This window comes from Podarcis erhardii, assembly GCF_964252035.2.
Source record: "Podarcis erhardii genome assembly, chromosome: 8".
NCBI classification, from domain to species: Eukaryota; Metazoa; Chordata; class Lepidosauria; order Squamata; family Lacertidae; genus Podarcis; species Podarcis erhardii.
In genome coordinates, this window is record NC_138499.1 from 45,281,950 (window position 1) to 45,305,603 (window position 23,654).

General features: G+C 42.6%; 1 protein-coding gene across 1 annotated transcript in view; it reads right to left on the minus strand.

Moving 5' to 3' along the window:
* Window positions 1-23,654, minus strand: part of TAF4B (TATA-box binding protein associated factor 4b) — a 47,536-nt gene that overhangs the window by 12,245 nt on the left and 11,637 nt on the right. The window contains exons 6-13 of the mRNA XM_081873681.1: window positions 22,635-22,724; window positions 21,340-21,993; window positions 18,886-19,015; window positions 16,480-16,585; window positions 11,221-11,390; window positions 8,184-8,314; window positions 6,894-7,019; window positions 4,576-4,632 (exon numbers count right to left, since the gene is read on the minus strand). Of these exons, the coding sequence (XP_081729807.1) occupies window positions 4,576-4,632; window positions 6,894-7,019; window positions 8,184-8,314; window positions 11,221-11,390; window positions 16,480-16,585; window positions 18,886-19,015; window positions 21,340-21,993; window positions 22,635-22,724 (1,464 nt within the window). The remainder of the gene's footprint in view (window positions 1-4,575; window positions 4,633-6,893; window positions 7,020-8,183; window positions 8,315-11,220; window positions 11,391-16,479; window positions 16,586-18,885; window positions 19,016-21,339; window positions 21,994-22,634; window positions 22,725-23,654) is intronic.

The following is a 23,654-nucleotide window of genomic DNA, read 5'->3' on the forward strand; positions in this document are numbered from 1 at the left end:
CAATGACTGTTGCACCTATTACCACCTGTCATGCCATCTGATATGTAAAACGAGTGACATTAGTTCAGGTCAGATGCAATGGGAAACTAATCTCTCATGGCATGAATGAGACATGGAAAGTTTCAGGCTTGTATGCACTGTCCTCTTGTCTCATCTACTTGAACTTTCAATCCCGATTTTGAACTGTGCAGTTTTACATGGTGTGCAAATCTGACTTGGTGCATTCTCATGTGGGACAGCAAACAGCCCACAAAAAGAACAACTGCAGCTGAAAGTTTATAGGAACAAAGGCTACTATGTGGCTTTCATGGACTGATGGAAGGTTTTATTGGAAAATGTATACCTACTCCAAACAGAGAACTGTGTTAAGTCTGGGTGTCACAGTTTAAGGAGGCCTTTGGAAAAAAACCTGTAGTGTGTCCAATAGGCAACCAGGACAAAAGGCTTGGAAACCACATCCATAAAGAACTGTTCAAAGAACTGAGTATATTTAGCTTGAAGAGAGTATAATGGAGAAACAGGATAGTGGCCTTCAAATATATCAGGCACGTCCAACCTAAAGTTGGTTGCGATCTATCAACAAGTATCAAAAACTGGCAGTGATCTACCACCCTCCAAAGTCATTTAAGTTAAATAAATAAATAAATGGATCTTTATTTCACAGATATAGTAGCTATATTTGGATATCATTATGACAGATCCAAATAGTTACTAGATGGACAAGTAACTAAACAAGTAAGGAAAGTCAAACTATATTTTTATATTAGTTTGCACAGATCTAAGGAGCCAGCTTCTCTCTGTGTGTGCTAACTCTTTCCTTTCTGAGTTGCTTCCTTCCTTGCTCCGTGATTCTCCTTCACTGCTTCTGTCCCCGCCCCCATCAAAGGGAGCCTTCCCAAGCAGCTCCTCCCTCTGTCTCTGGCAGCCGCCTCCTTCCCCATTGAGAAAGCCAGGCTAAACCCACCTCCCCTCTTCCAGCAGCATCACACAGACCTCCCCCCACCTCCCTCGTGCCTCCCTCCATCTCCCCGCATGCGCTGCTCAGAGAAAGGCCCTGTGATTGACCAGAAACAACCTCGCAATTGACGTGTTGTACATGGCTGAACTATATGAAGACCTGTCACACAGAAGATTGAGCAGACTTGTTCTCTGGTGCTCCAGAAGAGCAGTGCTAGAAATAATAGGTGGAAATTGCAGGGAAGGTGATTTTGGATAAGCATTAGGAGAAACTTCCAAATAGCAACAGCTTCCCCACTAACAGTGGAACAAACTGTCTTGGGAGTTGGTGGGCTCTCCTTTGCTGGAGGTGCTTAAGCAAAAGTGGGCAGGCTTCCATCAGGGATGCAGTATGTCCTGCTTTTAGGCAGGGGGTTGGACTAGATCTCCAAAGTCCCTTCTAGCTTAACCACTCTAAAAACACACACACACACACACACACACAAACACACACAAAAAACCCAAACAAATACACAAGATGAAAAATGCAATAAAACCAAACACCATTTTACAGCCTATAATATTCACATATGGACTCTGCAATCTTCCTGCTCTCTTTTAGACCTTTGTTGTCAAAAAGTTCAACTTACTGTCTAGCACAGTGTTTCCCAAACTTGGGTCTCCAGCTGTTTTTGGACTACAGTTCCCATCATCCCTGACCACTGGTCCTGCTAGGTAGGGGTGATGGGAGTTGTAATCCAAAAACAGCTGGAGACCCAAGTTTGGGAAACACTGGCTTAGCAGCTTTTCCTGTTCCTGGTTTATTTTTTAAAAAGAATGTATTCAGCCATCAGCTTCTCAAATTACTTTGCTTGCTTCAGTTTATGCTCATTTATGAGAACTTCCCCCCTCATTTGGATAAGACTTCTATTTTTTAAGGAACCCTTCTTCCCATTTATAGCTTCCTTGACCTTGGCATTTATGCCTGCTTGAATCCTCTTGGCACTTGTTCATCACCATTCTAGTCTGTAGTACTACTGCAGTGATTTAAAAGAAACTTCAAAGCTGCCTGAAGAGGTCTGACCCACCTGACCCACCCCTTCAACTTCCTTTTAACTAATCTCCTCATTTGAGAAGTTTCATCTTTTGAAGGCAGGTGCAAGTGCTGAAATTTCCAAGCAACTTTCCCCTTACATATTGTGGCCACTTTTCCCAAGTGGTCCAGCAACACTTAAACACCATATCATGGGTAGGCAAACTAAGGCCCGGGGGCTGGATCCGGCCTAATCACCTTCTAAATCCAGCCTGCGGACAGTCCGGCCCCCCACAAAGTCTGTGGGGGAAAATTTGCTGACCCCTGCACTACATCCTGGGTACTGCATGATATTAGGTTAACACCTTGCCTCTTGCTCCGTGGCCTCCATGAGGAATGATTATGACTTAGAATAACTTGCAGCATCTTGAAATTTTGTCCAGCATTATCTTAAACCACATTTTACCTACTCAGTGTGAGGATTGTTGAAACCACCACCACCACATCTTATGCTCTGGCTACAGGTAAGAGTTGAGAATGAAAGCAATATCTAAAGCTTACCATAAAGCCAGAGGAAGGGTGGTATTGGAAAGGAGAACAAATACCAGAAGGTCAAAGATGAGCTGTTTTGACCAACAGGTCAAACTTGTAATCATCAGGAATGGTTTCAACTTGGAAAGCAATCCCTTTTAGTTATTCCCATCCCAAAATCAACTTTGAAAGTTACCTCTCAAGTTCCATTTCTACTGGGGAAATGATGGCAAGGCAGCATGACAGTACCAAAGCACTGTTATCCATGGAGTTGTGCATATGCAATATTGATAGATACAACCCTGAAAAGAACCAGAGTGACTCCTCCGGTTGAATGTGCTTCTGGTGTGGGCATGAGTATACGTAACTAAAACGGCATATTACTTTAATTATTATTCCAATTCCCTCCCCCGGTACTGAATTTTGCATTGTAAGCTCTTTGGGGCAGGCAGCTCACCTTTTGCATTCTAAAGCACTACTGAACACTAATGGCGTTATGTATAAGGAAGTCAAAATGTTTCCATAACTGGGCACTGCACCATTCTCAAGTCACTCCTCCCAAGGTTTAGGGTAGTAAAATGCACAACTAGAGGTAAATATCCATTAAGAGTATCTTATAGGGAACTGCTTTCTTGATAGCAAAACTTAGAGGGGCAGAGACGAAGTAGCATTAGGCAAGTAACAATGGTAAGTTGTAAGTAATATGCATATTTTGATGTATAACGTCAATCCCACTCAACGCGCCTAAGGAAACCTTCTGATGCAGAGGGTCCAAATTCCCTCACTTATGCTCTCCTTGCATTCTGTGGGCATTCCTTTACTTTGGTTGAAGTCTGGTGCATAGATGCCGAGACCATTTCACGGGATTGCCATTTGTACTGCCTCTCCTCCTACATTAATCCAAACAACGAGGGCCCTTTAAAGCATTCATAAATAACCTGCTGCTGCTGCTGCTGCTGCTATTGGCACTTAGAAGCCAACCGTAGCAATGTTAAGCAACAACAAATTTGATAGTTCAAGAGGCACAGTTAAGAAAAAGATTGCTCAGAAAAACAACAACCACTCATTTACCACAGAGATCCTTAAAAATGGCATGGAATCAGTCAAGTAACTATAGAAACCAATTTCTTCAGCTCTGTATCACACATCTCACACCTCAATTGTCTTTATTATTGTCTGCTGTCAGATCCTTAATCAGAAATGTGAACAGGCTTGATTTATTCAGCGGGGAAAAGAATCTGTAGGTCAAGTAAAAAAAAAAAAATCTCACTCACACAGTCTTCAACCTTAGGTATTTTCATTTAATTCTGTTCCCAGTAGCTCTGGGGGCAACTCCAGTGAGATCCAATATTAAGGCTCAATTAAAATAAGCTCCAATTAGTGGAGCTTTTTTCTCTCCGGCTAGAAAAGTCAGGAAATGGATATTGGGAAATGTAAAAAGTCAGCTACTGAGAGGAGGCTGCAGCAGACATAAATGAACTTATTTGTTGATTTCTGCAGTTGCTATGCAGAGGCCTCTGGGAGTAAAAGCTTAACCAGTCTAAGCTATAAACTAAAACCCCTGCAGCTAAACATGAACTGCGTGAAACAAGGGCTCCATTCCAGAACAGAAAACTGCTGGGCCCAGAAAATTAAAAGCCAGAGGCGTTTTCCATTTAAAACTAAATCCCAGTACCGCCTCCCAGCCAAAGAATTATAAGCAGTATCAGATTTACAAAACGAACAATTACCCTGGAAAAATGTAGCCTATTGTACAGTCCCAGATGCTAAATCTCAAAGTGTCTTCCCCCCCCCCCAATCCCACATTATATTCCTACCAAACACACTGCTGTATAGTTTAGGCCTGTCTAGAAATAGTTCTTTGTAAACTATGAAAATAAAATGTTAAGAGCTCATAATTCATTGACCTCATTTGAAGTGCTGCCCTTGCCTGTAGCAGTTCCTGTCCTTCCCCAAGGCCTCTGCAAATGGTATGCAACAGCAAAATAAACCCTGACCTAATTGCCAGGAGAGGAGGGCTGCCAACCTTCCCTCAGAATACAAAGGCAAAGCGTGGGGATTTGAAAAAGTCATACCTCTTTTGCTTTCTGCTTTAATCGCAGCTGCTCCGGATCTTCTTTATTGGTACGGCTCTATCAAAAAGGAAAGGAAAGGAAAAGAAGGGGGGAGGGAGAGGAAGAAAAAGAAAGACGTTTAATAGAAATTACTAGCACCCAAACACAACATTATCTTTAAATATTTAATAAGTTACAATTTTCTCTTCTGATTGGAAATCTTAGCTGCAGGGAACGAATGCCTCAAGCCAGATTGGCTCTCTCTCTCTCTCTCTCTCTCTCTCTCACACACACACACACACACAAACACACACACAAAAAAACCCTCTCTTCATCAGGGACTGCTGCCTCCATTCTAGCCCAGAGGAAGCTTGAACTAAAAATGATGCTAACATTGTCAGTCAGGTCCAGCCTAGGCGTGATGATGTTCATGTCAGCAACAGACACTTGGGAAAATGAGAAAAGCAGCAAGGAGGGAGATAAAAAGATCCGGCACCATATTTGATGGGTGTGCAGAAGACCTCCTTAAGGAGCCTATTTTTTCAGTTCCTATATTGGGCCATTTTAAAATAGGTCATTTGCAAGAGTTATAACAGGTTACGTTTAATAGGTCCCAGGCAGCTACCAGTGGATCATCCGGTAGGGGAAGGAAAGACTTCTAGGTCCATTAGCAAATTGGTGTAACCTTGAAGCTCCTAGCTCAGTGCATAAGCAACTTGCTGAAGGCCACACAAAGCTCAGTCATCCCCTGCGATCTGTAATGTGGGATAATAGGAATGTACCCTTTAAGTCAGTGTTTCCCAACCTTGGGCCTCCAGCTGTTTTTGAACTACAATTCCCATCATCCCTGACCACTGGTCTTGCTAGCTAGGGATGATGGGAGTTGTAGGCCAAAAACAGCTGGAGGCCCAAGGTTGGGAAACACTGCTTTAAGTTAATTCTAAGGCATGTATGGGGAACCTCAGGCCTGGGGAGTCCAAAGGTGGCCTCTCCAGTCCTCTATCTGACCCTCAAAACTCTGTCCAGGAAACACCCATTTCCCCAGGCCATGCTGATCACCAAGCCCTACTTCATACCTTCTTCTTGAGAGTTTTTGCCTGGCTGGAATCTGTCCTTGAACTCTGCTTGCTTGGTCGGAGGACAGGGAAAGGTGTGTGGGTGTGAACTGCCCTACTGTACAAAGGTAAAATTCATATTTGTTGCACCATTGACCTGTGGTTCCAGGAAGGTTGCCAGCAACCTTTGCAAAGGTTAATGCTGGGTCCTTGCAAATCATAGCCAGAATCCACCTGTCCCAAGATATAGTCCCCTGCCCAGTAGTTTGCAGGGGGCTAGAGTTACATCTTCATCAGACCAAAGTTAGACAAACTGAAAGCTATATAAAGAGATAACTTCCTGCACTTCTATGCTTGGCTACTGAATTCTGCACAGACCCATGGACATGCAATATGGAAATCTCTGGCAAGAGGTACCAGCTGCCAAAAACTGAGAAGTCTGGTGGGAGATGACTGAAGTGGTTTAAGAATTGGAAGCAGAAGTGTCCTCTAGCTGCTGCTCATCCATTTTTGTCTTCAACATGAAGCAACCAAAAATAATAATAGAAGGATAGGCTACAAACTCCCCACCATCTAGTTCTAATTTTTGAGTGTTTGGCTCTGTCTTACTTCTGTTTTTAGCAAGAGCAGCATTCAGTAAATGGTCTAGAGTCATACAGCCCAGACATAGGCTTATTACCAACAACTTTGAAATAGTGATAAATAGTAATATAACCAAAGTGTATGACGTTTTCCTATTTGCTTTTAACATCAATCTTTTTTTTCCCCTATGGGATATCTTTCCTACGCATTTCAAGTGTCAAGGGGGCCCACTGGCACTACACAAAAAACACACAAATGCAAGAAGTGTTTACAACATGTTTGGACTCAGGAGCCCTGTTTAGGGAAGTTTTTAATGTTTGAAGTTTGATCGTGTTTTTAATATTCTGTTGGGAGCCACCCAGAGTGGCTGGGGAAACCCAGCCAGATAGGTGGGGCATAAATACAATACAATAAAAATTATTATTATAGAAAATATTGGAAAGATGGAGAGTAGTAGTCCACTGTTGCGGAAAAACTTTGCCAGAGTTTGAACCTTTTTGGTAAACCTTGGGATCCACAGAGTCCCTGAGTCCCTGAATCCCTTCTCTGAGGTCCAACTTCTCAAGGTACCCAATTATTGTAAAATACCCATCCCCTACATGGATGTGCTTGTATAGTTCTTTCAGCTGCAGCAAACTGGCAGCAGCTAGGTCTAGGAATATTTAGCTGCCGTAAGTCTTCTGCAAATAACAATTCTCTCACCTTGGCTGCCCGGAGCAACATTTCTCTCTCTTCTTCATCCTTCCTCTGTTTCTCGATCTGGTCCAACTGCTCAAGAAACCGAAGCTGGGCCCTTGTATCACTAGTTATTGTGTACTTGTCATTCCCCTAAAAAGCGGGGGGGGGGCAGGGAGAGAGAATTTATGGTTGTTTTAAAATACAACATGGACCACTGGCCCCCAACCTAGATGTTAAAAGCAAGTCAGCTTGCATTAACGTAATAGACAAGTTTAAAATAAATTCAATGCACATTTGCTTACCAAGATTGCATCTGCTTATTTTATTATTTATTAAATTTAAATTCCATTAAGAGCTACTTTCCTCCAAAGCATTTCCAGATTTTCAGTTAGCTTATCTATACTAGCTATTAAAACCAGCCATTCGCTCCAACCCTCCCCGCCACAAAAAACAACCACCATTTTTGCCTATGTCCAGTTTCAAGCTTCCAAGCTCAGAAAACAGGCCCAGCACTGAACTAAACTGATGCCTGAAGACACTTAAAGGCAGGGAAGAAGGGGGGCATATAATTGGAAGCATGCTGTACCTCCAGTGACAGGCGTGCATGCTTGGGATTGTAGACAGTCCTAGGAGGAATCTCTGGAAACTCTAGTTAAGAGAGAAGCCTGGAACTGCTGCCAGTTAAAGCAGACATATACTGGTCTAAATGAACCAGTAGGTGGAATTGGTATGTGTTAGCTTTTTAGGGGACGCAGGTGGCGCTGTGGGTTAAACCATAGAGCCTAGGACTTGCCAATCAGAAGGTCGGTGGTTCGAATCCCTGCAATGGGGTGAGCTCCCGTTGCTCGGTCCCTGCTCCTGCCAAACTAGCAGTTTGAAAGCACATCAAAGTGCAAGTAGATAAATAGGTACCGCTCCGGCGGGAAGGTAAACGGTGCTTCTGTGCGCTGCTCTGGTTCGCCAGAAGCGGCTTAGTCCTGCTGGCCACATGACCCGGAAGCTGTACGTCGGCTCCCTCGGCCAATAAAGCGAGATGAGCGCCGCAACCCCAGAGTCGGTCACGACTGGACCTAATGGTCAGGGGTCCCTTTACCTTTACCTAGCTTCCTTTTGGTTATTGCCATTTCCATGACTGCATTTTATTCTTACAACCTAATAGCCAAGAACCTCCTGTGTCCATGATGAAGCATACTTTAAGGCAGATTTTAGATATAGGATGCCAATACAATTACTTTTTTTAATTTTTTTTTAAAAAACCACTGACTGGAACAAGACTGTTAGGAGACCAAGAAGCTTAATGATTATTTCCTTTACCTTACAGGTCATCGTACGATGCTGAGCAATTACAGTTAGTTTCTCCAGAAGCCCTCTTAATCTCTCTTGTGTAGCATGGGAGATCAAGTTCAGAACATCTGAATTAACTTCCGTAATGTCATGGCTTTTACCTGTGGAGGCAGAGAAAATCCATTACGTGTTTTAGTACTAGCTGATAATTGAAATAATTAGCACAGCAGGCATTCTGTTCCCCCTGGAAGTCATACCCATTATGAATAAAGGTTTGGGAGATTGTGATTTTCCTGGTAAAGCCACAACTTCAAAGATCTTAGACATTACATTAATAAAACCTAGCCTACAGCTTCAGAAAATAGACATTGTTTCACTTAGCCCCTAGAATCACTTTCCTTGCAAGGTCATTTATAGGACAAAGTTAATAAGAATACAGAAATCAAGGCTTGTGGTTGGGAGAAGGGAAGTAGTAGTAGCTGTAGAAATTAGTGCCATATTCGGTTAATTTCAGTAATTAAAAAAAAACACAAAACCACACGCACAGTTACGTTTTGCCCTGTTTTGACACAGTGCTTGTTAAATCTTGACATGTTAATGAACTGAGTAGCTTTTCGCAACATACTGGGCCTTTTTCATACTCCAGTCCAGCCAACAGCATATGGCAGCTTGACCCAGTGTCTCAAGGCAACAGCTTGGAAAACAGCGAAGTCCAATAGGGCCTTAAAGCGGCCCCCTTTCCTCTTCACCCATAACTGCAGCTTGCCTGGGTGAGCTCTGCTTTTCTCTCGTTCTGCATCCCTTCACTCCCCCTAATATTTTCAGAGCAATGGCACAGAGGCAGACTGCTTTAAGGAAAGCTGCTTGAACCCTACACTAAGGCTAAGCATCTTCTCTGCAGTGCTCTGCAGTAGCGCATGTAACTAATGAAGGCTTCCTCTGGTTGACAACAGACCCTGCTTTCAGCACAGGCTTCGTAAGGTGTAGCAGCTGCCCAGGCAATTCAGTGCCATGGAAGCAAAATTACTATTAAATGCAGACCCAAAGGCATTTTCCTGAACCTGCACTCTCTCCCCTTCAGAGATTTGAGAACTTAAAACAACAAGTATACTAATGCAGAAAAGGCATATTTCATGCCAAGAATAAAATGTACCCTCAAAAAAGGTGTGCAAGGGGTTGCTGGCTACTATCACGAACCTCGGCAGAGAGTAAGACAAGCTACTGTTTTAATATTAAAATGATCACCTTTTACATTAAGTTGTTTATGGGCAGAAAGCATATTCCAACATTTGGTTTAGGCTGCACTTTACACTTCTGCAAAGCAGCTTCACTGTTGGTAGCTTGCAAACATTTGCGGAAATTAAGATGTTGAGATTTGGGAAAACAAAGAAAACTAGGATTTGTTTAGAGCAGAGATGGCAGATTTGCAACCCTTGGGCCAAATGCAGCCTCCAAAGCAATTCTGTTTGGCCCCTGGTGGCCATGCTAAATTTTAAACCAAGGTGTGTGCCCAAGTTTCATCCATGAAGGACAATGAAAAATGCTACTTGTACAGTATTAAATTCACACTTCTAATGTTTAACTCTTTGGGTTTTGCATGCAGAGTCCCCGTTACTAAACAGCGTCTGTGCTCTATATCTGAAACACTTGCAGCTAGATGATTTAGGCTTTGTAGGACCTAGCCACCTAACTTCAGTTTGTGGCCATATGCTTCTGCCATTCGCCTTCCTCTGGCTGAGGCCATTTTGGGGCAGGGGAGAAAAGCTGGGGATCCAAGTCAAGGTGGTTTTGGAACAGACTTTCACATGACATACCGGTAACCCTTTTCCAGGAGCAACCTGTGGCCAAGACATACCTGCACCTTCTACCCCCACCCCAACCATAGGGGAAAGGTATGCACACCCAAAAAGATCTTTAAGGGGAAGACAACCCTAGAACATCCCCTCCTATTTAATTGTACCAATAGTGGGATTTGCCTTAAGCACTGCTGTTGGATCTCTTTGCTGTCTGGCTGATGAGTTGGGCACTATCCTTCTCATAGCTGCTTGGTCAAATGGCCCCAGAAGCCTATGCACCAGCACAATGGCTCATGGAACATCTCTCTGATCTACTGCTTCAAAGATGTATTGCTGGCCTGCTCAGAAATAGAACAAAACCCTCATAACATCAGTAAAAAAAATCTCCTCAGTAAAGGGATTTCACAAATTGGAAACCACCACCTAGAAAGCCCCGTCAGCAATAAATATCAACTGGGTGCCACCAACAAATTAGGTCTCCCCTGTTGATTATAGGTCCAAGGTGGCTAGTGGCCTGAGCCACATAGCGCTGTGTATGCTGGTATTAACACGCTAAACAGAGTTTAGCACTTTCAGGACTCATGACAGTCACATTGTGCTGCCTCACTAAACTAGCAGCTGCATTCTGCACCAGTGGCAACTTCCAGGCAGTCTTCAAGGGCAGTCCCACACAAAGCATATTGCTGTAGTCAAGATGGGAGGTCAACAGAGCATGGACAGTTGTAGCCAGGCTATCCCAGTCCATAAACAGCCATAGCTGGTGAACAAACCAAAGACAAGCATAAACACTCCTAGCCACACAGACTGCACTTGAGGATGCAGTGACAGGCTGGAATCTATAGGTACTCCCAGGCTGCAAACCTGTTCCTGCAGGGTGAATGAAGCCCTTGCAAGAACAGGTCATCCACCCAATTCCCATGTTTCTTGCTTCAAGATTTCTTGGGCAGGGGTTGAAGTCTTTGACTGCATGTGTTAACCAAACAGACGTGTGTTAACTATACATTAGCACTGAGTAGTAAAGACTGCAAAGCACTGGCCAAAATCTATAGTTTCCCATATTTAAGATTAATATTGCTTCATAATCTCACTTTCAGTGCTGCTGCGATCCAAGCTAATTTGCTATTTAAAAATTTGGCTGCTTAAATACAAGTTCCGTAACTCAGTACAGAGCAACAACAGTACATTCAGGAAAGAGGTGGTGTCAAAGTTAAGATTTATGCAGCCTGTTTTGCATTCTGAAGTATCCCACCCCCGCCCCCCAATTTTCTTACCCATTTCTAGGATCTTCTTCTGCAGTGCATCTGAAGAAAGGAAGAGCTCCTCTGGACAAGACCGGATAATTGCGCCGATTAATTGAGATTTCGAACCGAATATGCATGCACTCTCTTCACTCAGGTTGACCCCAGCCATAGAAGTCACATCGTTGATGTCATCTTCATCTCTACAAGCAAAATTTCTATTATATTTTGTATTGGGTTATAAAGGCAAACTGTTCTATTAAACACTGTGCTTACCAACATGACCGTAGGTCCTGTCACTAACTAGGCTGCTTTATTTCTTTGATCTGCACTAGCTAGAATTTAGCATTGCAAGTTCAATGTTTAGGTAAACTTGGCGACTTTGGCATAGTTCTCTACAAATGACATAAGCGGGAAAGTGAAGGCTCCTGAGAAAGTCGTCACTGACCATGATTAGAAGTCTGAAGGCTGAGTGAGACATTAAAAACAACAACAACTGAAGAGACTTTGTGGGTAGGGAGATTAGGATCAGAGAAGAAAGTGGGAACGTCCTTGTAAAGAATTCAAAATTCTGCAGAGGGAAAACTGTTGGGAAAGTGGCAATTTGAAGCACTGAAGTTCAACCTCATTTAGAACAGGTAACTGACTTATTGCCTGGACACGAGAACCACTTGCCCACAGAACCACTCTCTCTTGTTAGGGCTTAATCTCAGTTTGTTGGGGGCCCACCATACAGCCCACAAGTACAGCCACACACAGCCGCTCTTGATCCGATACTGTGGAGAAACAGAGCTGTGTGCCACCAGCATACTGATAACACATGGCTCCATATCCCCCAATGACTGCTTCCAATAGGTTCATATAGATGTTAAATAGCACTGGGGAACAAGCAAGTTCCTTGCAGCACCTCATAACAAATGTCACAGGCCTGATGAACACCCCCCATACCACTCTTTGGAACTGATGTTGCAGGTAGCATGAACTGGCATAAAACAATGTTCCTGACACCTATGTCACACAGCCAGTCCAGGTCCATGGTTGATGGTATTAAAAGCCACAGAGAAATCAAGCAAAAGCACAAAGGTTGCACTCTGCTTGTTGCTCTCCCTTCAGGGAGACCAAGGCTGATTTCATCCCAACATCAGGTCTGAAACCAGACTAAAATGGGTCCAGACTATCGGTTGTACCCAATAATGCCTGCAGCTGCTCTGCCACAACCAGCCAATGACAACCACAGACTAGGGGATCCAGGGTGAGCTTATATATATCGTATTTTACGCCCTATAGGGCACACCAGCCCATAGGGCGCACTTATTTGGGGGGGGGAGGGAATAAAGAAAAAAAATTCCCCGACCCCAGCCCCCAGAACGGATCCGGGAACAATGGCGAGGTTGAGCTTCGGGGTGCAGGCTGCTATCCGCAAGCCTAGGGAGCCCGGCGGGAACTCCCGCGGGATGCACACACATTTCCCCTTCATTTTTGGAGGGGGGAAAGTGCGTCCTATAGGGCGAAAAATACGGTGTGTGTGTGTGTGTGTGTGTGTGTGTGTGTGTGTAGCAGTGGACACAGCACCAGCTCATTCAAGGTAGGCCCAATACTTTAAGCTTGCCAAGAGCAAGATCGCATAGAAAAATAAGCACAGTCAAGTCAGAAAAGTATTCGATCTTTTAGTTTTAAAAATAAGGTTATCAGAGAAATGAAGGAGAAACAAGGACTTGAACTTGTCTGTGTAATGGTCAAAGGAACTTTACTACTACAACAAAATGAGTAACAAGGGTGTATTGCAACATGGGTTCAATTGTTCAATTAACCTAATATTTAAGAGAATTTGATATGCAAGCTGGGGCCGTTCTAGTTCATTCCAGTAGAGCATTTGATATGGTACCACAAGGAAAAATATTCCTTTCAACAAGCAAAAAAAGAGTTACAAGTATTACAAGTATTGAAAGGAAAGAAGTGGGATTTTGTTGGGATTGGTCTTGAACCCATTTGTTCATATTTTAGTGAACATGGTAATAAAAATGCACTTAAGGGTCACTGAGTAACATGCTCAAGATTAGGGGGTGGCATGAATTGATCTTTTCACTAGGACCTAGCAAGCAGGTATGCTTGGGACTGAGTCCCCAGGATCAGACTGTTTGCCAACATCAATAATATTTCCTCCTGTGGTAGTTATGGATTATTCACAGAAACCATTAATCTGGGACATTTATTTTGTCAATTACAGAAGTTGCTTCTCTACTTAAGGACATAGTTATGAACCAAACTAATAAAATGTTTAAGTGTGGAGTACACTGATCTAATCAAACTTTCCAATTGAAGCAAGTCCCTCCTGGTTTTCTCATTTAGTATATCTCATTTAGTAAACTTTTCAATGAAGAAACACACACAAAAACTTGACAAACAAGTCTTTAGCACCCTCTGCTGTTCAAATATTGGCCCTGCACTTTTCACTATTTTAATTACACAATTGTTCTAAAAATAAGGACAGGTTTGAGCTAAAACCCGTAAGATGCCAGCCAGAGGCTGCTAATCAAAATCTGCATGGAACAATTTAAAATTTAATCTAGGATTAGGTTGGTAGCAGCTACATACTCATCTGTGTTCATTGTCTTTCTTTCTATTTAAGAAAGCTCTCACACAGGTAAAAAGCAAAATTAAGACATCTGGACAAAAGTAAGATTGTTCTAGCTTTAGGATGAAGGATTTCAGATTACCATTCTTTTTACCGAAGTGTGATGCTGCAAAAACAATGGCTCCCAAACGCTTTTCACCATGGACTACTTGAAAATTGCAACAGGTCTTGGTGGACCAACTTAATGTTTTTTTTCTGCATGTTGTAGCGATTTTAATGTGCTGTGCTAGGTGATGCATGATTTTGATCATATTTTTATTTCCCATATATTGTATGTCATTGCATTACAATTTGAATTCCATAGAATTCAAATTGTAACGCAATGTAAGAAATGAAACCAAGAAATAGCAATTAAAATGAATATGAATATTTAACATGATGGATGCACCACCTTCCACATTCAAGCACAGACAGCCCATGGACCATGTGAATGAAGCTCTATGTGGTCCACAGACCAGAGTTTGGGGAAAGCATTAAGTCCCTCAACCCCCAAGTACATAGTCTCTTGTAGGTAGTGTAACTTCCAGCTAGAATCTGCAGACAGAGATAGTGAAATAATCTTCCTTAACAGCCATGAATTATCACAGTTATCTTTCAGTTTTAATTATATGGTAGAAGTTCAATAGAGCATTTGATGCTGCTAACTGCTGTGATGTCAGACCTTATGCTACAACTTAGAAGTAGTAGTGAGAACAGAAACTTCCTGAACTACAGCTAAAGTAGCTACCCTAACCTTCCATATTTGGAGGGGGAAAGCTCCCTTGCTACAGTCTTTTGCCATAGTATAAAAGGTAAAGGGACCCCTGACCATTAGGTCCAGTCGTGACCGACTCTGAGGTTGCGGCGCTCATCTCCCTTTATTGGCCGAGGGACCCGGCATACAGCTTCCGGGTCATGTGGCCAGCATGACTAAGCCACTTCTGGTGAACCAGAGCAGCACACGGAAACACAGTTTACCTTCCCGCCAGAGTGGTACTTATCTACTTGCACTTTGACGTGCTTTTGAAATGCTAGGTTGGCAGAAGCAGGGACCGAGCAACGGTAGCTCACCCCATAGCGGGGATTCAAACCGCCGACCTTCTGATCGGCAAGTCCTAGGCTCTGTGGTTTAACCCACAGCGCCACCCGCGTCCCTGCCATAGTATACTAGCACTAAATTAGTAGAGTTGCTTTCTCATCTTATACCTACAGCCCTCCACCAGATATTGCCAGAGTCTTAGGGTTACTGGGCCTACCTTATGTGCATTGAAGTGTCTAAAACTTAGATGAATGCCATACTTATGCCCTACGGCCCCAGCCAGCATGGCTAATGGTCAGGGATGGCAGGAGTTGTAGTCCCAACATCATCTGAACAGCCAAAGGTTCCCCTTCTGCACAAGATGCCACTGACATCCTTGCCTCCCTCCCCAAACCCAAAACATTTTATGCATGGCACAGACTTGTACTAAATCCTCGTGCTATTACACCAAAAGGTAGCACAGCACTAGTTTAAGGGGAAAGGCTAGAGCCCAATAAAGGAAGGGGCCAAGATCTTCTGGAGTGATTTTTTGCCCCAAGAGTGGACTACACTAATGTGTCAACTTCTGAGCCTTCTATGCAACAGAAATCTGAAAGGGATTTTCCTTCCAGTTATTGGCCACATTAAAATGATTTTTTCAGGGTGATGAAAACAAATACAGCTTCTTTTCCAACAATCACAGACAACTAGACACATTTGATTTCAGTTGAAATCTGTTAATAAATCTCAAGTCTGTATTAAACCCTAAGATTCAGCTAACAGGTATGATACCCTTCTGAACCCTACAAAAATGCTGCTGGGCTATTTAAAAGGAATAGAGTTTGCCAACTTAGAATTAGCTTGAATCTATCAGCAATGGGCAAATATAGTATATTTGACTACCTCAAACCCCAACAGAATAACTAAGAAAAATATGGTATGTAGAGTTATTAATGAAGCTGACTTATTTTCATCAAGGATCAGTGAAATACAATCTTTGTTCATAATAATGTTGCATTACATTATTTTTCTTTAAGTGTTCCAACAAGAACACTTTTTCTTTAAGTGTTCCAACAAGAATTGACTGAATTATCTAATTTCATTAATATTTTTTTGAATGTTAAGTGTGCAATTAAAATCCGCTCACATATACTTTACAATGTATCATTTGTTCAAGCATTTTATTCATATTGCTTAGGATAAAGCAATCTCAAATCCAAAGATTTAAAATGTGTGAAGTTTTAGTTCCCATAGACTTAAATTGTATTTTCCTTCAGTGAGGTAGCAATACTGATATTTTGCAATGTGCGAATTCATTTAATGAGTTGGACAGTTAGAAGACACGATAAGGAGTTCAAAATAAAAGAACTAGGATTAGCAACTAGATAAATGAAAGCCTGGACTTCAGGAGCATATAACCCAATCAAGCTCTGGAATGTAAATATCTGAAACAGCTGGCAGGGCAATTTTTAGGCTTTTCCTTTCATTAGCACTAAAACATCAGAACCAAGGAAGCAAAAACTCCCATCAGAAATCTTAAATATTTATTTAGGCATCACTCAATTCTCTGTGACTGTTTGCTTCCCACCCACCCCCACACCCCACCTCCCAGCCAGGCTTTTGCATAGTACACAAACTTCCGGCTTTGTTTATTTTTTACCTGAAGGATTTTGTTCTGTTCTCCCTTATTTTATTTCTCTGAACAGGAGATGCTTGAAGCGACAGAATTTTGTTTCCTGGCAGGGTAATTTGTTTCACAATGGAACCTAAAAAAAAAAAGATGAACAATCCGTAGCAGAAAGCAAAATCCTTAATGACATTCAGCGCACAGTGCACCCAAGAACAGATATCTGGAGAGACTGTGTCCAGGATTTTTCTTTTCTGTTTTTTTTTTTTAACGAAAGCTGTGTATTTGCTTCAAGGTCAAAATGCAGTTCCCATACACATTATCTGCTCAAGTTATTTTATCAGGACATGGACACCTGGACAACTGTGCTATAGCCAAGAATATTCCAACATCAAAGTTATCTGTAACTGTTGCCTTTAACAAAGGCTGCTCCCTCTTGTAATTAAGAGAACTCTCCAAGTGATTTTCTAGACAACTGCTTTTAGCACAGTTAATACATTTGCTGTGCAAGGTCCAGCCATCTTTCTTAAAGGTTGTGGATGGGTCAATGGATAGTACTGTGCCAATATTCAAGAGGTAGCATCTATCACTGGGAAAATGCATTTCTGGTATTCAGGATATCATAAGAAGGTAAAGGTACCCCTGCCCATACGGGCCAGTCGTGTCCGACTCTAGGGTTGTGCGCTCATCTCACTTAAGAGGCCAGGAGCCAGCGCTGTCCGCAGACACTTCCAGGTCACGTGGCCAGCGTGACGAAGCTGCTCTGGCAAGCCAGCACCAGCGCAGCACACGGAAACGCCGTTTACCTTCCCGCTATGAAGCGGTACCTATTTATCTACTTGCACTTAGGGGTGCTTTCGAACTGCTAGGTGGACAGGAGCTGGGACCGAAAGACGGGAGCTCACCCCGCCGCAGGGATTCGAACCGCTGACCATACGATTGGCAAGTCCTAGGCGCTGAGGTTTTACCCACAGCGCCACCTTCTTTCATGAGAAAGCTTAGGGTAAATGGTACAAGCCTGGGCAAGCTGCTCCTCCTCAAAACTCCTGGCCACCTTCCAGTGTGGCCAAGAAGACAGAACAGAAGCTTTTGCTTATTCACAGTGTAGTGTTACATCTTAACCCTAAAATGGTTAATCTTATAGATGGTTTGTAACAGAAAGTAGAGCTTTGTTGAGAGGAGGGGAACTTCAGCAGCCCGAGGCTCATCTGGGTTCATTCCTATCATCATAAAACCATCATGATAGCCAAAGCTCAGCTATCATAAACAAATACTGGAATTTGTTTTTCCATGTATCATGGTACCTATTATTGACATATTCATAGTTCAGACTTTCATAAAAACATCAAATTGGTATACAACATTTAGGAATACAATCCACACATTCATAAAAAAATTAAAAAGCACCAACAAATACTGAAAGGTTAAAAAGAGATAATTCATATTAAAAAGGCCTGTCTGAACAACATAGTTTTCAAAAGACATTGGAAAAAAGCGAGAAATGGTTCCTGCTGAATTTCTTCTGGATGTGAGTTCTACAGGTCTGGAACTGCCACAACCAAGTTCTGGCTCATAGTAAAGGCCAAACAAACATCAGAGGTAAGTGGAACCACTAGAAGTTCGTCATCAGAGGATCTCAGTGATGGAACATAGAATCAGACAAACTCTTAATGTATTTTTGGCCCAAGTTGTTTACAACTTTGAGCCTGGAAAATTGGCAACAAGTGCCAGTATCTTAGCAGCTGAGTAACATGTTGTAATTAACTACAGTGTGCAACACTAACAGAGATGCCCAAGCCTACCTTATCCCAGTTTTAAACATTTTTGTGAACCTGGTGACTTCAGAGTTGAATTACTGCAACCAAGCAACTCTATGTGGGGCTTCCTTTGTGCTTAACCCAGAAACTGCTGTTAGTGCATACAGCAGCAGTTCACTTGGTGACAGGCATGAGAATCTGTGAGCATGCAACACCCCTGCTCAGAGATCTGCAGTGGTTGTCCTTTTCTTACCTGGCCAAGTATATAAAGCCCTTAATGGCTAGGGAGCAGTTCAGTTGCGTGATCACCTTAACCCAAATGTGCCCACTCAACCACTTTGATATGTGGAACTGGTGCCATTACAGGTGCCACATAATACTAGTTCCACAGCTGTAAGAAACTTTGGACACTTTGGAATTCCCTGCTTATTGACATCAGACAAAACATTGAGCTGTACCCACTGACATGCAGGACACCCCACCAAGCACAGTGATACATTTGTAAAGTGGAAACAGCATGGTGTGCAATCAATGGTTCAAATCAATTTTTATTTTATTTTATTTATTTTTTGAATTTATATACTGCCCTATACCCGGAGGTCTCAAGGCAGTTCACAGAAAACTAGGCAAGCTATGGTTTGGGTATGAGGTCTGAAATCAGCCAGATAACTTTTAACTGTACCTGCTGGAAGCTGGCTAGACTGGATCAAAGTGTTTAATGGCATTTTTTCACCTGATTTGTTCACAGCATGGAGTGAAGCCTGTTCGAGTGTGACCTTTTTCAAGATACTTCCTGAAGGCTGCTGGACTATCTGGAAAAGTTACACATAAAAGTACTCAGCACACATTGCAAACCTAAACAGTCACAATATTAGATCAAGTTAGTCATGCACATGAAAGTGCAACACTTGGATCAGGGCTGACCAAGTCATCCAAGATCAAGCTTGTAAATGACATTAGGATGTCAAATGGCTTTAAGAAGTCTGACTACACTCCCCCTCTTCCAGCAATAATGGGTACAATCATATTGGCAGGACACATGCTTTGTGAGCATTCCAATATAAACTTATTTGCACACTTAAAGGACACCGATAGAACCACTGCTCAGTGTTCTCCCTTCTATCAGAGGCGCCAAAGTTTGCAATATGGAACAGGCCCTTCCCAGTGGCACCAATGAGATTATGAAACTTTCTCCCCCTGGTCTTTCCTGTTTAGGACAGCTGGAATTTGCTTCAGAAGGGATTTGTGGATCTGGTGAATTTATGAACTTGTGTCAAACCGCTGGTGCTCCTCTTCAATTTTTTTACTGTTTTATTGGCTGTTTGATGTTGGTTTAAACACATGAAACTGCTTTGGGGATAATGTCAAAAAGCAGGATGAAATTATCTTAAATAAATCTGTTTGATCATAAAATGAGATCAAAGCTACCTACTGCTACGACTCAAAAGGGCAAATATCAGAAGCCATTTTGCCATGGCTCACAGTTAAAGACATTATGTACCCCCAATGTTTTACAAGACTAAAAGTGCCTTCTAACCTCTCCTGCTCCCACATATTCAACAGCTTTCCAGAATACTAACAAGTTTGATGTGGGGGTTCTGTGGTGAATTTTGAATGGTGTGAACTTTATGCCAAAAGCAGGAGATGCTTAACCCCACCCCAAACATGAAAAATCAGGGTAAAACTGTTCCATTTCCATGGGATGTAATTAGAATCTTCCCAGTGACATGAACCTCTAGAAATAAGAACTAGATGGGCATTTTAAAACTGCCAAGCGAAACATTGATGTTTTCTTCAACTTTGGCTCTCCAGCTGGACTACAGATCCCATCATCTGCTGTCACTTAGCCCTAACTCTCAGGAATTATTAAAGTTGCTGTTCTACAGCGTCTAAGGATCCCAAGGATGAAGAGCACCAATTCTAGAGACAGAACAGTCCAGAAAACGTTATAGATCAGACAGAAAAAAACACCCCTGTCCTTAAGAGGCCGTATCTGATACCTAATAATGGAGCTCTTCCCACACTGTGTATGTACAATTTGCAGCACTGCAAATTTAATAACCTAAGAAAAGTCTGCTGGATCAGGCCAATGGCCCATCTTGTGTAATATCCTGTTCTTGCAGTAGCCAAGAAGCAGATGCCTGTGGGAAATGCACAAGGAGGACCTGAGCACTCTCCTCTCCTGCAGTTTCTAGCACACTGCTTCCAACCGTGGAGGCACAACACAGCCATCACAGTTAGTAGCCACTGGTAGCCACTGAATTTGCCTGAACCTCCTTTAAAGACATCCAAGATGGCAGCCATCACTGCCTCCCACGGGAGCAAGTACCATAGCTTAACTATGTGCTGCATGAAGTAGTGCTTTCTTTTATTTGTCTGTGAAAGGTTTCCTGCTCTCCTTATCAAACAGAAAATAACTGCACGGTAACTTTAACATCTCTTTCAGTTGGTAGATCAGGGAGAAAAGGGATGTCCAACAACAGTACCTATGGTGACTTCAAATGAGACAGACTTAGCAGTGGGGAGCTGAGTCAACCATCACCATTTAACATTTGTACAGCCCTTGAACATTCAAAGTATGTAACATAGTCTTTAATCCGTACAATAACCCAGTAAAGTAGACCACATCCCCCCCCCCCAATCTGTATTATGGGAATGAGGCCAAGATATAATGGTCTGTCTACGGTGAAGTACACAGAATGGGTGAACTGTGCAAACACACACGCAGTTCAAGTATTCATGCTCAGTAAAGTTCTGGTATTGGAATGCTTAGTTTACATTGTCAAATACCTAGAAAGCTGCTCTGTTTAGTATCTGCCAGAGTTTTATTCATGGAGATGGGTGCTAAACATTCCTGATTCTTTGAGTGGACTACTATCAGACAGATATATTCCTCAATGTTGCTTAGTACTCACATATCTCCATACTGCCCCTTTCCTCGTATATTATTAACCTTTTACAATGGACATCTCAGGTGTCAAGTTATGCAAGGTACATAAGGGGCAAATGAACAAGTGCCATTTTAATTATATGCTGATAAACTGCCTTTGAATTGCTGGCTCGGCTGAACTGCTAAGGTTAGAAAACTTCAGAGCTTTACAGATCAAGAGCAAGATAAACTTATCAGCTACTTTACCTTTACAGCCTGTGTCTGAGCTGAATGGGAAAGGACAGAACTGGGATGGACAACTTTGATCGTGATTGGTTTCCCAGCAACTGGCATTATGGATTGGAGAGACGCGGTCACTGCTGTTGTAGCAGCTGGTGCAGCAGTAGTCAAGGTTGGCTTCAGAGCTTGTAGAGATGTTGGTGCAGCAGAAGATGGTGGCTTTACAGAACTAGGAGCAGTAAATGCAGGTGATGACGACATTACAGGGGTATGGACTGGCTTCACAACCTGGAGAGAAGTGGTACCAGTTGCCACCATTGCAGTGGAGAAGACTGGATGTACAGCTCTCACAGTAGTTGGTTTAGTGGAGGGAACGGGACTGGCACCTTGAAGGGAGAGTGTCCCTGACAAAACAGGCGTGGTCTGAACAAGCTGAAGAGAACCAGATCCTCTTGTCACTCCTGATGTACAGAGGACTGGGCCTGAAGTCTGTTGGGAGGGTATCCCCGTCGGAATTTTAAGAGAGGTCACAGTCACAGGAGTGCTGGCAGCAGGTACCGAAGAAGCGGATGATGCTGTGCTACAAATAGGAGGAGCTGTTTGTGGTCCTGATTGTTGAAGACACTGCCGTATAAAGGCCTGCGCGTCAGGCATTAATTGCCGTAAGGCAAGCATACTTTTCTACGCAAGGAAGAAAGCAATAGAAAAAAATTAAGATCCTGCATTTTCCTTCCACCAGTGACACCGCACTGTGTCTCATTGAATAGTATCAATGTCTCTGCTAAAACATTAAAAAGACAACTAGCAGACCAGCTAAACAATACAAATTATCACATCTGATCTTCAAGGAAGATTCCTAAAGTTCAGGCTGTTTGCCTTTGCAATCATTAACAAATCTGCACTTTGAGAGGAGACTTAAGCACACTGGACAACATCCCAGACACATTTATGAAGCTGGTCCTGAAGTCCTGCTCTTGTTGCATGTGTGAGAGCCACAAGAACCTGAATGGGCAGGAAGTTTCCCCTGAATGGATAGAATTTACCGAAATTGTACATGCAGGTTTGTGCCAGCTAGCCTCACACTACATGGTCTGATATCACAGATTTGGGGAGTCCCAATTCTCATCACAACACCATGGAGGCATGGACAGAATTTCACTGGAGAGGCTCATTTTCCCACACCAACCACTTCATGCTGAGTCCCAGTGTGTTTTGCTTTACAAATTAATTCTCCTGACATTTCAAAACAACCTTTCACCCAGCCATCAAGGACCATCACCACTTTGATACTTAAAATGGGGACCAAATTCATTTAAACATACCTTGAGAAAAGGGAGAAGATAGGGCTGAGGGGAAGACTTTAGCTCAATGTATAGTTTTCTAGTAAATTCTTCAGGTTCCATTTTGGCTTCCTAGATAGGAAAGGAAATGGTTGCACAAATGTAATGTGTCGTTTCTCCAGATGTGCCTAAACTGAACCCACCAATTCACTCACTTTCTTGTATTAACAATTTCATACGCTGAATATTCTAGTCAACAATTAAATTGAAGAAAGTGTACAGTATCAGCAGGCTCCCAAAAGGAATCTAAGATTAATTCTTCACTGGTTAAGAACCAGCAACTGCGAACAATAAGTTAGATTTCTAAGTTGTTACTAGAAACTTGGAAATGTACCAAGGCGGTAAAAAAAATTGTGCAATATTTCTGCCACATGACTAGAGAGACAGACTGCAGAGAGTCAAATTTCTCCTAGTTTGTATCCAGAAGCAGGTAAAATAAAACAAAACCCTTCCTATTTGTTTAGCTTCTCTTTCCTGTTTCCCACCTGTATTTGCAGCATGTGTTACTATAACAGGCAGTATTTAACTTGCCTATTCTGAACATGCTCAGGAAAAGCAAAAACAGCTACAGAAGTATTGCCATATCATACACTCTACACCAGTCACTCTGTGAAAAAGAATGGGATCAGCTTCTGGCAATTATGACACTCCAACATTAAGGCACATGCATATCTAAACATGGTATAGAAAAACTTATTGGGGGGAAAGGAGTCTTTCATTGTTTGAGAGGTCTGCAAGAGTGCCTCACATGATGTGCCTGAGAATCCTGCCTCTCTCTGAATGTTGTCCCAGTACTCAGGCTAGAACTGAAACATTGGCCTGCAGCCAGGCTGCCTGATGACTGGGATCCTTGCCTTATGCCATGCCCCACTGTGCACCGTAGCCAATGATGTTGTGGCCTCTAGTATGCCCCCATGTAATTAATCCATCCCGTACTTCACACCCTTATTTCCTGTGTGCACACAAATCACTTCTGAGTAAATACATTTAGGATCAGGGCAC